Source organism: Neofelis nebulosa, chromosome 9 (genome assembly GCF_028018385.1).
Source record: "Neofelis nebulosa isolate mNeoNeb1 chromosome 9, mNeoNeb1.pri, whole genome shotgun sequence".
Taxonomy (NCBI): domain Eukaryota; kingdom Metazoa; phylum Chordata; class Mammalia; order Carnivora; family Felidae; genus Neofelis; species Neofelis nebulosa.
In genome coordinates this window covers 91303449-91317927 of record NC_080790.1, presented here as the reverse complement: position 1 = coordinate 91317927, position 14479 = coordinate 91303449, and the positions used below count along the sequence as shown (strand labels likewise).

Below are 14479 nucleotides of genomic sequence, written 5' to 3'. Positions count from 1 at the left end.
TATGGCTCATTTTCAAGATACATCTATTTTTCCCAGACTTCTTTTCAAAAAAAAATGATTAAACTTTTCATTTTGAGAGAATTATACATTCACATGCAGTTATAGGAAAAAATACAGAGATCCTGTATACCCATCTCTGGCTGCTTTTATGATGATTTCTCTGTTTACTTTCAGTTTTACAATAATATGGCTAGGTGTGGATTTCTTTGCATTTATGCTACTTGGAATTCAGTGGATTTGGGGAATCCCAAACCTGTTCTGGAAATTTGTTTTTTTAGCTATTATATGTTCACATTATGCCCCACCTCATTCACTCCTCTCTCCTGGGATTCGAAATAAAGGGATGTTGGAATGTAGGACCTTCTCACTCTACCTTTACCTTCTCTTCTGTTTCTATCTTCATGCTATATTCTTGATTCCAGTTAATGAATGCTCTCCTCAGCTGTGTCTAATCTACATTGGTTTTAATTTTGGCCTGTGATCACACTTTTCGGTTCTAAAAATTGTATTTGGTTCTTTGTTCAGATTTGTTATATCATTTTTTAGAGTTTCCTCTTTCCTATAGGTATTTTCAAGCTTTTTTAAAAAAATCTCTTCTCACACAGTAACCACAGTTGTTTGATATTTTGTTCGCAGTAATTCCAGTACCTCACATGCTGTGCACCTGCTTCTGTTGCCTTTATTTCCCCTGGTTCTTGCTCATCCTGCCTTATTTGTGTGTTGGCTATCCTTGATTATATGCTGGTTGTATTTGACTATTACTTAGGAATAATTACAGATCTTGAATGATGGCACTTTGTCAAGAGAGGTCTTTTATTTGCTATTGCCAGATGCCTGAGGGCACCACCTGGACAGGACCACCTTCAGATAAGTGAGGTTATCTAGACCACTGAGGGGACCACAAGTCCAGACAGCAAAAGACACAATGGCTGATTCAGATCCTCCCTTAAATTGGGGGCTGGTTTATCAGATTCTCTACCTTGGGTGAACCTGGGTTTTGACAGATCTCCCTGGTCCTCTGAGGTCCCAAAGGCCACATCAATTTCACAGTTTCTCAACACTAATGGGGTTTTGTGTGATGAGCTTAACATCTTTCAGTATATGACTTATTAGAGATTTTTAGGTAATTCCTCACTGACTTATTTGCTCTCTCTTTTTTTTTTTTATAGTTTATTTATTTTGAGAGAGAGAGAGAAAGAGAGATCTGGGAGGGACAGAGAGAGAGAATCCCAAGCAGGATCCACACTGCCAGCGTGGAGCCTGTTGTGGGGCTCAAACTCATGAACTGCGAAATCATGACCTGGGCCAAAATCTAGAATTGGACACTTAACCAACTGAGCCACCCAGGTGCCCATGACTTGCTTGCTCTTTACCATTTTCAAGATATTTGTTTTTATGATTTTGTTCAGCAGTTTTTAGTAGCCCATACAGGAAGCTGGCCTGAGTTTGCTAACCTGCCACTACCAGAATGTTTGAAGCCTGTTCATACTTTTTTTTTTTAGGACTACATACATTCCATCATATGGATCTATCTTAATCAATCTCATATTAAAAAGGCTGTTTCCAATATTTTGCTATTTGAATTACTGCTAGAATGAATATCTTGCATATATGTCGCTTCATATGAAGATAGACATTGTATTTCTGTCATTATCACATCCCTAGCTTCTGCATGTTGCCTAGCACATATTAAGTGCTCAGAAATACTTGTTGAATACACGGAAGTAGAACGAAATGACAATTTTGCTTGATCTAATCTCTGATTTCTATTGTGTCTTTGATAACACTCATCAGATGACTTTCTTCTAACGATCAAATAGTAGTGAGATCTGATTGCCAAGTGTATTGCCATTTTATCTGATACTATTCTAACTGTGCTTATATGTGTTTCTGTGTCTTTTTCCTTCAATAAAGTGGGAAGAGCAACCCCATGGCACTAAGGTGCTTCACAGAATAGGACATACCATCATCTCCGTATAATCTCAGACTCACTCGTCACAATGAAGAGGCTGGACAGTGTGATCAAGAATCACTTTCAACTTTAAAATTATTTTCAGTAATACAATGTCAAGAATTGTTTTTCTAAGTATATGCACCCCTATGTTTATTGCAATAAACATAGCAAAGATATGGAAGCAGCCCAAGTGTCCATCAATAGATGGATGGATAAGGAAAATGTGGTATAGATAATAAAAAAGGAATACTGCTCAGTCATAAGAAAGGATGAGATCTTGCCATCTGTGACAACATGGATGGACCTAGAGGGTATTATGTTAAGTGAAGTAAGTCAACAGAAAGCAAATGCCATCTGATTTCACTTGGGGTCTAAAAAATAGAATCTAAAAAATAAAACAAATGAATGAACAAACAAAAAGGCAAAAACAGACCCATAAATACAGAAAACATGGTTGCCAGAGGGGAGGGTAGTGGGAGTACTGGCAAAATGAATGCAAGGAAGTGGGAGATATAAGCTTCCAGTTAAGGAATGAATAAGTCACGAGGATAAAAGGAACAGCATAGGGAATATAATCAATGACACTGTAATGGCATTGTATGGTGGCAGATGGCAGCTACACTTGTCGTGAGCATGAGATAACATATAGACTTATCCAATCTCTATGTTGTACAAAACTAATATAACACTGTATGTCAACTATATTTCAATTAAAAAAATAATTATTTTTTTGTGAGTAAAATTCTCTTTCTGCACAAGTTTAAAATATTCAATGTAAGGTCCTCACTACTAACAAAGAAAAAAGAGAACCTAACATAAAATGCACATGGAAATTCCCCACACTCCAAGGGAATCAGATCAGATTAATTTCTGGCTTGAAACCAGACCTTGATAATGTTTCCTTCACAGGAAATAGGAATTAAAAATGAGCATAACCTCAGTGCATTAAAAGATTACCTTGTTAATTAAAATTAATGTTGTTTATAATATTGTTATTCATTTTTATAACTGGATTACTGTATCAATGACTAACATTTACAAGATGTCATATATTAGTTACTACAAGGAAACTGGATATGTGATATTTCAGCTAAAAAGACAATCAATTCTTGTGGATAAAGGATTTATCTTGATTTTCTTTGAAATATCCTGAAATCTTCACCATTTGGTTTCTATCATGGTAAGTGGTTGACAACTATCTGGACATTTCTGGCTTGACACCAGCTTCCTCTAAAACCTCTACAGAATCCACCTAAATGCTGGCTGTGTAAGCTATGCCCCATGTGTGGGATGAAGCAGAGGAGCAGTAAAAGCTCTGAAAGCAGAAACAATCCACCATGACTATACAATCACAGAGGAGGTGGTACACAGTGTGGGGTGGGGTGGAGGGAGACAAATGCAGGGCCCCTAGAGGCATTGGCTGGTGTGGACACTACTCTTGAAATGTTAGAGAGGGAAGGAGGGACAACTTCAGATGAGACTCAAGAGCACTAAGGGCAGCAGAAATCTTCACCATAAGAGAGAGGAGTTGGGACAAACAGAAAGATGGATGAACACACACACAGAGCTTTATTAAGAGACAATGTTAATCAGAAAAGGTCAGGCTCCTGTCAATGCCTGTGAGTGTCTGTGTCTCCTTCTAACATACCTCCCCATAAAAGTGTGAGGAAAAACATCCAGCCTCCTGGAAGGAGTTATAGCTCATAGGAACTCTTTTCCAGGATACAGGTGATGTGGGAGAAACCAGAAATCTCAAACAACCCAAGCTGATTTTTCTCTTAACTGATGCTCCAATACTAATACTTTTTTTTTTCCCTATCATAATTTGATGTTTCTAAATCTTGTACCATTTCTGCACATACAAAGGATAAAGTGGGGGAAAGCTCTGGAATGATGTGATTGTTCAATCAGCAGAATCTGTCATCTGAATGTCAAGTTCTTCTTTTGGCTTTTAATTTTCCAAACTGCCAAAAATAATCAAGAAACTCAGATCATCTGTTTATACTGCTTGAATAACCAGAGTGATTTTCACAAATGTGCCTTTTGCTCCCAAATACAATTCCAGGTGATATCAAGAGGGGCTAGAACATTATCACAATTACACCTGATTCTTAAGTCCATAAAAAAAAATCAGGAATAAAATGAAGAGAGACAGAGAAAGAGTGTGGTCAGATTAATTGAGCCAGAGCTCCCTAAGAGGGAGTAACAGTATCCTACTGGCAGGCATTGGCAATATGGGGCAGTGGGTGCTTTGGGGAAGTAACAAGAGGTACATTTCATCTGGACTCTCTCCCTATGCTGGCAGTGAGGGATTTTTTTCTTGTTTTTCTGCATTTGTTTTTGTCCAAGAGCCCATTCAGGAAAATCTGCAGGCTGGATTTTTTTTTTTTTTATCATTCAAAATAAAAATGGTTTCATTGATTTGTCTGGAAAAAATGTTCTTCCTTCAAAGATGACCAACGAGATAACAGGCACTGTTTTTAACACTAAAACATTAACATCTGGACATTTAAGAAGTAGGGACAAAGTAGGAGGTACTTTTCAGTGTTTCTGTCAGTAAAGCAAATTGTAGTCTAGATTCTAGATCACCATTCTAGATGACCTTGAATTTCCTAGCAAAAACAACTTGAGTTCATACTTTCGATCTGACCTAGATGAAATCACAGGACACCTCTCAACATACGTATCTATGTTTTGTTTTGTAACAGTGGTGTGCAGTTGCTTTGTTCATCTGCTATAATGAATTTCAAGCTGTGTAATTTTACTAGACAGTCTGCCTTCAAGGTAGTTTGAAGTTACCTTTCTCTCAATGACAGTATGTCAGCTGCCCACAGATCCTTGTGTTTGTTTGTGAACCACATACCATTTACCCATACCAACCTTCCATCCCATCCCCCGCCCCCAATAAATCACTCAAACACCTTTCTGAAAAAACAAACCAAACCTCTGGAAGTTACTATGCTTAAAAAAAAATAATCTTAGGGGAACCTGGGTGGCTAAGTCAGTTGAGCGTCCAACTTTGACTCAGGTCATGATCTCATGGTTCATGGGTCTGAGCCCTGCATGGGGCTCACAGCTGTCAGTGCAGAGCCTACTTCTCATCCCCTGTCCCCCTCTCTCTCGGCCCCTCTCCTACTCATGCTTTCTCTCAAAAATTAATAAACATTAAAAAAAAAGTAATCTTAAGGAAACTCTTGCTACAATGTAGAAGTGCAGCAGAAGGAAAAGCAGCTTTCCAGTTCCTAGTAACTCTCCTTTGGTCTGTCTCTTTAGTCAACTGATATTTCTCAAATGCCTACAGCTAACTATAGTATTCTGTGCTTTTCCTCATGAGAATGAAGTCAAATACCCACCCTGGCAAAGTGGTCATTTCCAAGAAGTGTTTGCAGAAGGATGGGCAGCTCCTTTTCCAGATGAAGCTTAAGGCAGAGCTGGGTCAGCTCTTCCCGGTCCAGAAAGCCTGTCCCTGTGGTGTCACAGCTGCTGTAGACTTCTTTGAGCTGTGAAACATAGTGGTTCTCTTCTTCTTCACCCATCCCATAGCAGGCTGGACATGCCAGGGGGAAAAGAGAAACAAGAGTACACTCTTATTGCCACATGCCACATTTTTTTCACTGCTACAATGAGCCTGGTATGGTGGCATCCAGGGTGCTCCTGTGAGACCTCTACAGGAAAGGCCAGAAACATGTGAATAGGAAGCCAGTCCTTGTTCAAAAGAACCAGAATTTCTTTGTTCTGTAAGAAAATATCTATTATAGAATAATCAGGAAAAAGAGATAGGTATAGAGAACTTAAAATCATCCAAAATTTCACCACCTAAAAATATCATTACTAATATTTTGACAAACATACATTCTAATTTTTCTCTCTATATATACAAGTATGGTATTTTTTTCCTTACTGGTATTTAATATACCAAATTACTAAATTTTACTAAATAAAATTATTTACAATAAAAAATGGAAACTCCAATAAAATATATAGAGGATGTTACTTAATCACAAAAGAAAAAGTATATGGATAATAATCATATAAAATGTTCAAATTAAAACAAAGATACTCTTTGCCACTGTCAAATATCAAGAATAAAAACCCCAATGCTAACTGAGGCTATCATCAAAGGGGCCTCTCACATATTTCTGGAGAAAGTGACAATTAAATGCCTTCTGAAATATACTTTGTATACCAAGAAATTTTTAAATAATTGTATTATCTGACCTAGTTATTTCACATACACAATATCTTACAGAAATTCCTTGTACTTCAGGACAAAAACGTAAAAGAAAAAATAAAATGTCCAACAAAAGAAAATAGATTGCTAAGTTACAGAACAATTATATGGCAGAATAGCCAACAGGCTTAAAAAACACATTTCTGAAAAATATTAAACAGCATAGGAAGTGCAGTTGATAAAATACCAAGCCAGGATAAAAACTTTATAATAATAATAGCTGGCATACGTACTGGTCAGTTCACATACAGAATTCACTTATGTCTGGAACAAATCTATCAAGAGACTTCTGCAATTCTTGGGGGGAAATATAGTAAAAAAAAAATACACCAAAATGGTAACAGATGATTTTATGATATTCTACATTTCCATTTTCTATTCTCAACATTTTTATGTTTCTCAAAAAATTCTATAAAAAGCGAAACACTTTATAACTAGAAAGATGTTGCTAAGCCGTGTAAAACACTGAGGTCCTAAAGATACTAGGATGAACCATATGATATTGCCAATACTGGAGTTTTCTGACCAACAACAATGGTGACTTCACGTTGGTCAGCATATTATACAGACACAGGACTGTGGACAATTCTGAAAAGAGGAGATGTGATAAGTAAACAAACATGGAAAACTGATCAAGCTCATTAATCATCAAACAATTCATAAACACGAAACAATAAAGTAACATCTCTTACTAATTAAGAAACAGCACACAGGGCGCCTGGGTGGCTCAGTCGGTTAAGCGTCCGACTCCGGCTTAGGTCATGATCTCACGGTCCGTGAGTTCAAGCCCCGCATCAGGCTCTGTGCTGACTGCTCAGAGCCTGGAGCCTGTTTCAGATTGTGTCTTCCTCTCTCTCTGACCCTCCCCCATTCATGCTCTGTCTCTCTCTGTCTCAAAAATAAATAAATGTTAAAAAAAAATTAAAAAAAAAAAAGAAACAGCACAATAAATGCCAATTCTATAAAGATATGATTTTTAATGTCAATGGTATTTGCCCATGCATCATCCACGAGGGGTAGGGAGGTCTGTATCAGCACAAAACCTGTATGAAGGATTGAAATCTGTTCATATCAATCCCCTCCTCCCTCCACCAAGGGTATTGTCTTACTCAGGGAAACAGTAAAATCAGTGACGTAAAAAACCTGACTTTGAATAGAATCTCCATTATGATCTTATAAGGTGAACTGCCTTCCCTGAGCTCCTGATTAAACACCTGCTGATCAGGTATAAAGACTGCCAGCATCTCAGCCTCAGGTGTGATGCAGGAGTGAAAGGATGACAGGCCTGTTCTATCCACTCATCAAATTATGCGTGCATTCCTAGAAAGAAGCTTGGGGAAGTGATGAAAGGGCATGGATAGGTGGAGCTCTGAACACCTGCCTCATCCCGGACAGTTTTGACTGCAGAAACAACATGGAGTAATATAGATATACATGTAAAAACATCAAGGATAAATCAGAAAACTAAATACCATTACTAACTCAACATCTGTCACACTTCTCATCCGAGGTCAGTCCCCCACCTAAGCTGGGAGCTCTGTCCTTTTGCAGACAACAGCCACCTGTGGTGAGCTGCATACAACTACTGATATTTGCCAATGCTTATTTTTGATAAGCCAGAAGTAAATGGACAGGAGAACATAATGGTAAGAAAGACAAGTGGCAAAATTCAGTATGTGAAAGAGAGTCAAGGAATCAGGGTGAGGATGGTGAGCAGTGACTAGGAGACCCTGACTGCAGAACCTACCACACACCCACACTTCCCCAGGCAGATGTTCCCCCCACCAGATGCTCTCCCTGTTGCCTTGACTACTAACTATCCTCCCAGCCCCCATCCACCACCACCTGGCCATGCCTCCACAAATCATGAACACACCTATTGTGAAAAATCCTCCAGTTTTTCTATTTTACTTTTAGTCGTAACCAATTCAAGCAATTAAAAGTATATAAGCAAAAACAAAACAAAACAAAGCAAAACAAAAGCCCAACTCCACTCCCAGAGGTAAGCACTGCTTAGAGTGTAGGCTTTCAAATTATTCCCAAGTCTACGAGGTAGATGAACACACAGACCTATATAAATAGATAACATACATAGATATGCATGTTTTTATATAAGTGTAACACCATACATGTTATTTTGTAACTTTTTTTTTAATTTTGAAGAAAGAGAAAGTGTGCATAAGTGGAGGAGAGGGACAAATGGGAGAGAAAGAGAGAGAGAGAGACAGAATATCTCATGCAGGCTCCAGGCTTAGCTCAGAGGCCTACTCAGGGCTTGGTCCCAAGGCCCTGGGATCATGATCTCAGCGGAGTCAGACATTCAACCAACAACTGAGCCACCCAGGCACCCCTATTTTTCAACTTTTAAAAAATATAGGATATCTGAAAGATCTTTCCATGCCTTCTTCATTTAAAAATTTTTTTAAATGTTTATTTATTTTTGAGACACAGAGAGACAGAGGCAGAGAGAAAGCGAGCATGAGCCGGGGAGGGGCAGAGAGACAGAGAGAGAGGGAGACACAGAATCTGAAGCAGGCTCCAGGCTCTGAGCTGTCAGCACAGAGCCTGAAGTGGGGCTCAAACCCATGAACGGTGAAATCATGACCTGAGCCAAAGTCAGACGCTTAACTGAGCCACCCAGGTGCCCCTCTAAGGACTGTTTTAGAGATGAGGGGCATCTCCAGGGTTTTTTCTTACAAAACCTTCCTCCGGCCCTCAACACCCCAGGAGGACTCTTCATGAGTCCTGAAGGGGCAAACCAAACCATGTCCTGCAGAGTGTGCCCTTGGTTGGGGCAGGAGTGTCCCTGGAGAAGGCGGGCTTGGCTGTTTTCCCAAGGGCTGAGCAAGAAGAGAAGAACCATCTTCCTCTCCCAGCCTTAGGCAAGTCCTGCATCAACACCATCCTGGGGGGCCACACACTCCCTCCACCACATGTTATTTTTGTTGCCACAGGGACTTAAGGTCCCTGTTGAGATGTAGCTTTCCCTTTCTACACAGTTTCAAACTGGGGCCTGAGGCACCCTGGCTGTCCATGAAGGTGCAGTCTGTATGCAGAGGGCCCACTGGTGGCGAGTCTCCTCTGGTGAGAGGGGGGTCCACAGCCTGCCACAACCCAAAGCCTTGCTGAAATAAGGAGAGGTGCAAAGAAATAAGTACTGAGACTACAGACACCAGAGAAGCAACAAGACTTAGAAAGAAGAGTAGCAGCTCCTTCTTCATCACCCACAAGAGCTGCGTTCACAGTTCATCTTCAAATGTCACCAGGCTCCACCAAGTCTGGGGCTGTCTCTGGAGGCCTAGGATGCTCCTACCTCATTTCCTCTGGGACCACAGAATCACATTTTTGAGGCCTGGCTGGGATTTCTAGAAAACAGAAGGAACTTCCCATCTGACTAAACAGACCACAGAAGGGACAGGCCAGCAGGGCCCGGTTTTGAAGAGAGCAGCACTAACTCCTTGAACAGCCCCTGCTCCCACAGGACCTAGTACAGCATCCCCCTCAGGCCCTGTTTTCATTGGCTCACAGCAGAACATCCAGTGTACCCAAAATGAGTCTATGAGGCAAAACTGCAAAGGAAACCTGACCTCAGTAAAATGCAAACAGATTCAGGTTCTGAAAACATATTTAGCCTCTTCATAAGAGGCTGAGTGCCAGAAGCACATTTCAGTTAAGTAGAACAGCCACTCTGTCTACAGGGAGGCAGGTCCAGAGTACCCAGAACTCCTCCTAGGGTCTCCCCCACACACCAGGTTATGATAAAGTCTCTAGAGAACCTCTTCTGAGAGGCTACATGTTTTCCTGAGAGGGGACACCCATCAGTAACAGGGTACACAATCAGTGAGTGCAAAGCAAACCTTGGGGGTGGGAGGAAAATCAAGAAAATGTAAATGGGAAACAGGCCAAATCCTCAGGCCACCAGGCTGCCATCCAATGACTCAACACCAGGAGGGTGTGACTGGCATAGTTCTCCCAAGCTCCACACCCCACCTGCCCTCTGGGCCACAAGGCAGACAGGAACTGAGGAAGGGCTTCCTCCAATCCCAGAGCTGACCTCAGTGCAGGTCTGTGGTGCATTTTGTCAAATGCTTCAAATGCCCGAAATGCTTTGGGTTTTACATTTTTATGCTGGACATTCTATAATGAGCCCAGAGCAATACATGATGCTGTAATTTAGCTATTTTAAAGGGAAGGTCACCAGCATTATAGACCCACTTAATATCAGAGTTGCTGCATCCCAGACCTTCCCAGGACAGGTCAGGTCTAGGCTGGGGTGGGCCAAGAAGGGGAAGAGTGGGGAGCACACTCTAGGGCATTCACCCAGGAGAGGGGGGCATTCCCAGTGGGGCAGGTAAGCTGAAAAGCCTTCCCAATACCTGTACTGTCAAAGAGGATATATCAAGAAAATCAAGGTCAGCAAACCCTCACATGTTCCCACATCACACTGGACCTGCCAGAGGTGGAACATACCTGCAGGAACTCCTACCCCATGATTCCAGAACTGGGCAGAACTCAGGTATGGGAGCTGGAGGTTAAAGGGCTCCGGAGGGCCCTCCCAGGAGCAATGAGAAGCCAGCCCTCTTCTTGAGAGAACTTACTTGTCTGCCTACATACCTCCATGAAAGGGTTAACACAGGGCAAGGACCCAAACACTCAACCCCACATCGCCTAGGTTATACCTAGTTTTGCTCAATACACAGTTGAATTCCTGGCAATTCAGAAACACTCCTTTCCTCTCCTTTCCCTCATCATGTGAATCTAAGACATTGCTCCCAAGAGAGCAGATATTTCATCTACCAGCCATGCAGATACAGGCAAGAGAGGTAATTCAGGTCAGCAGTACTGCAAGTCAGGCAAAAAAAGATATGCTAACACATTTCCTAACCCCCACCCAAAGCAATGTCCAGCCATGTTTTCAAAATAAAGGGAAAAAGGAGGCACTGCCTCTACTCATGTATGCCCTATGGACACTTCCCAGGATGTGGGAAGGGTCTTTCTGTAGCTTCTGGAATACCACATAACAAACCTCAGTGGTGAAATAGTTCGCTATACTGCCAAGAAGGCTTGGAAGAACTCCAAGGCTTCCTTCACCTGGAAAGCATGGTCTGGGTACAGGTCTAGTCCACCAGTACAGAGGAGCCATGTAGACCTCCATGGCTTCCTCTGCATTCAGGAGTCTCAGAAAAGGGCTTGAGTGACAAAACTAGACACTGTAAACATCACAGAATTATGGAAAGTCTCAGAAATAGTGGGGAAGCATGAAAAGGGGCTTCAAAATTCTGATGTTCACACACACACACCCCATTTGCTGGAATGTGGAAGTAGTGATTTGGGAGGTGGTACATGCAGAAGGGGAGACCCAAGACACACACAGGCACTGTCCTGCCCCACCCCACAAAGAAAAACTAATATCCACAGAGAGAGAAAGGAAAATCATTAAAGTCATCACAGACAATAGACTATTAAACAAAGGTATGATTAAGACATCAAGGGAGGTTTCTTAGACATTGACATATTACAGTTGCAACAAAAAAATTCAATAGCAAGACTGGAAACTACAAACAAGGAAATCTTCCATGAAGTGCATCTAAATGACGGGGCGCCTGGGTGGCTCAGTTGGTTAAGCATCCGACTTTGGTCATGATCCAGTCATGATCTTGCGGTTTGTGAGTTCGAGCCCCGCATCAGGCTCTGTGCTGACAGCTCAGAGCCTGGAGCCTGCTTCTGATTCTGTGTCTCCTCCTCTATCTGCCTCTCCCATGCTCATGCTCTGTCTCTCTCTGTCTCTCACAAATAAACATTAAAGAAAATTTTTTAAGAAAAGTAGATTTAAAGTGTGTCTAAATGAGATAAGATTACATGATGAGGAAAAGACAGTCCCTTCAATAAATTCTGTTGCAGGGTAACTGGGTGGCACGGTGGGTTAAGCGCCTGACTTCCGCTCAGGTCATGATCTCATGGTTCATGAGTCTGAGTTCCACATCAGGCTGTCTGCTGTCAGCAGAGTCCATTTCAGATCCTCTGTCTCCCTCTCTCTCTGCCCCTCCCCCCCCCAAAAATAAACATTAAAAAATATATAAATAAATGGTGTTGCAAAATTGAAGAAAGAATAAAGAATGAAGTTTGACCTTACCTCATACCATACACAAAAAACTAACTCACAATGGATTCCAGTTCTAAATTAAAATCTAAACCTATAAAACTTTTAAAAGAAAACACAGAGGAAAAGTTTCATGATGTTAGATTTGGTAACAGTTTCTTACATATGATACTAAAGCACAGGCAACAAAAGCAAAAACAGGCAAATGGTATTATATCAAATTTAAGAACTTCTTTTTTTTTTTTTTTTTTTTTTTTTAATTTTTTTTTTTTCAACGTTTTTTATTTATTTTTGGGACAGAGAGAGACAGAGCATGAACGGGGGAGGGGCAGAGAGAGAGGGAGACACAGAATCGGAAACAGGCTCCAGGCTCCAAGCCATCAGCCCAGAGCCTGACGCGGGGCTCGAACTCACGGACCGCGAGATCGTGACCTGGCTGAAGTCGGACGCTTAACCGACTGCGCCACCCAGGCGCCCCAAATTTAAGAACTTCTACACATCAAAGAAAAAAAGAGTGAAAAGGCAACCTATGTACTGACTGGGACAAAATAATTGTTAACCATATCTGATAAAAGGTTAATAACCAGAACATATCAAGAACCCCTACAACTCAATAACAAAAGACAGGTGATCCCATTTAAAAAATGGGCAATGGATTTGGAGAGACATTTCTCCAAAGAAGATATAAAATGGCTAACAAATGGCCAAACATATAACAAAGGTGCTCAACACCTCTCATCATTCTCACACGCATTAGGATGGCCACTATAAAAAACAAAACAGAAAACAGGTGTTGGTGAAAACGTGGAAAAACTGGAACAATACACAGCACTGTTGGTGAAAAATGATGCAGCCACTATGGAAAATCGTATGAAGGGTCCTCAAAAATCTAAAAATAGAAACTATATGATCTAGCAATTCTACTTCCATGTATATAGCCATAGGAATTGAAAGCAAGATCTCAGAGATATTTGCACACCCATGTTCACTGCATCATTATTCACAATCACCAAGAGGTAGAAGCAACCCAAATGTCCATCGACAAATGAGAAAAGAAACTGTGGTATATCCACACAGTGGAATGTTATTCAGCCTTAAAAAGAAAGAAACCCTGTCACATACTACAACACAGCTGAATCCTGCAGGTGTTCAGTTTATGCCAGTCACAAAAGAACAAATACTGTGTGATTCCACTTGCATAGATGTTTAGTCAAATCATGGAAACAGTGGTGGTTGCCAGGGGCCGGGGGGAGGAAGGAGCTGTTCCGTGGGTATAGAGTTTCAGTGTCACAAGATGAAAAAGTTATTGAGATCTGTTACACAACAATGTGAATACTGAACTGTACATTTAAAAATGATTAATTGGGTAACTTTTATATTATGTATTTTTTATAATTAACATTAAAAATAAAAAGTTTTTACAAAGAAAAATAATTCACAATTTGATGGCTTACTTTCTGAAATTGTCTGGCTTACTTTCTGAAATTGTTCTATGGTACTGTTATCTAGATTTTCTCTTTCCTTAGCAACAACAAAATAACAATCCCAAAGGTCCAGGCATCCTCTCAAAGTCCAGGAAAGGGAACCAGTTGAAGGGAAGGGGGATTATTGGAATAATACAAGACTTTTCCTTTTTTTTTTTTCTTTCAAATTTCTGTTTAAATTCTACTTAGTTAACATACAGTGCAATATTGGTTTCTGGAGTAGAATTCAGTGATTCATCATACATACATACATACAACACCTAGTGCTCATCATAACAAGCACCCTCCTTAGTATCCACCATCTATCTAGCTCATTGCCCCATCCATATCCCTCCATCAACCCTCAGTTTGTTCTCTACTGTCAAGAGTCTCTTGTGGTTTGTTTTCCTCTCTCTCTTTTCCTCCCCTCCCCCCACCTCCCATATGTTCATCTGTTTTGTTTCTTAAATTCCACATATGAGTGGGGTGCCTGGCTGGCTCAGTCAGTTAAGTGTCCAGCTTTTGGTTTCGGCTCAGGTCATGGTCTCATGGTTTGTGGGTCTGAGTCCCTCATTGGGCTCCATTCTGGCAGTGTGGGGCTTACTTGGGATTCTCAATCTCTCTGCCCCACCCTGATTGCTCTCAAAATAAATAAACTTTATTTTTAAAAATTCCACATGAGTGAAATCATATGGTATTTGTCTTTCTCTGACTTATTTCACTTAGCATAA

The 14479-nt window shown here is 40.8% G+C and overlaps 1 protein-coding gene across 8 annotated transcripts in view; it reads right to left on the bottom strand.

Moving 5' to 3' along the window:
- Window positions 1–14479, bottom strand: part of NINL (ninein like) — a 205455-nt gene that overhangs the window by 93547 nt on the left and 97429 nt on the right. For all 8 annotated transcript variants that reach the window (XR_009248766.1, XM_058684663.1, XM_058684661.1 and 5 more), the window contains one exon: window positions 5308–5501. Coding sequence is in view for 7 of the 8 variants with exons in the window: in XM_058684661.1 (XP_058540644.1) it covers window positions 5308–5501 (194 nt within the window). In the remaining variant the exon portion in view is untranslated. The remainder of the gene's footprint in view (window positions 1–5307; window positions 5502–14479) is intronic.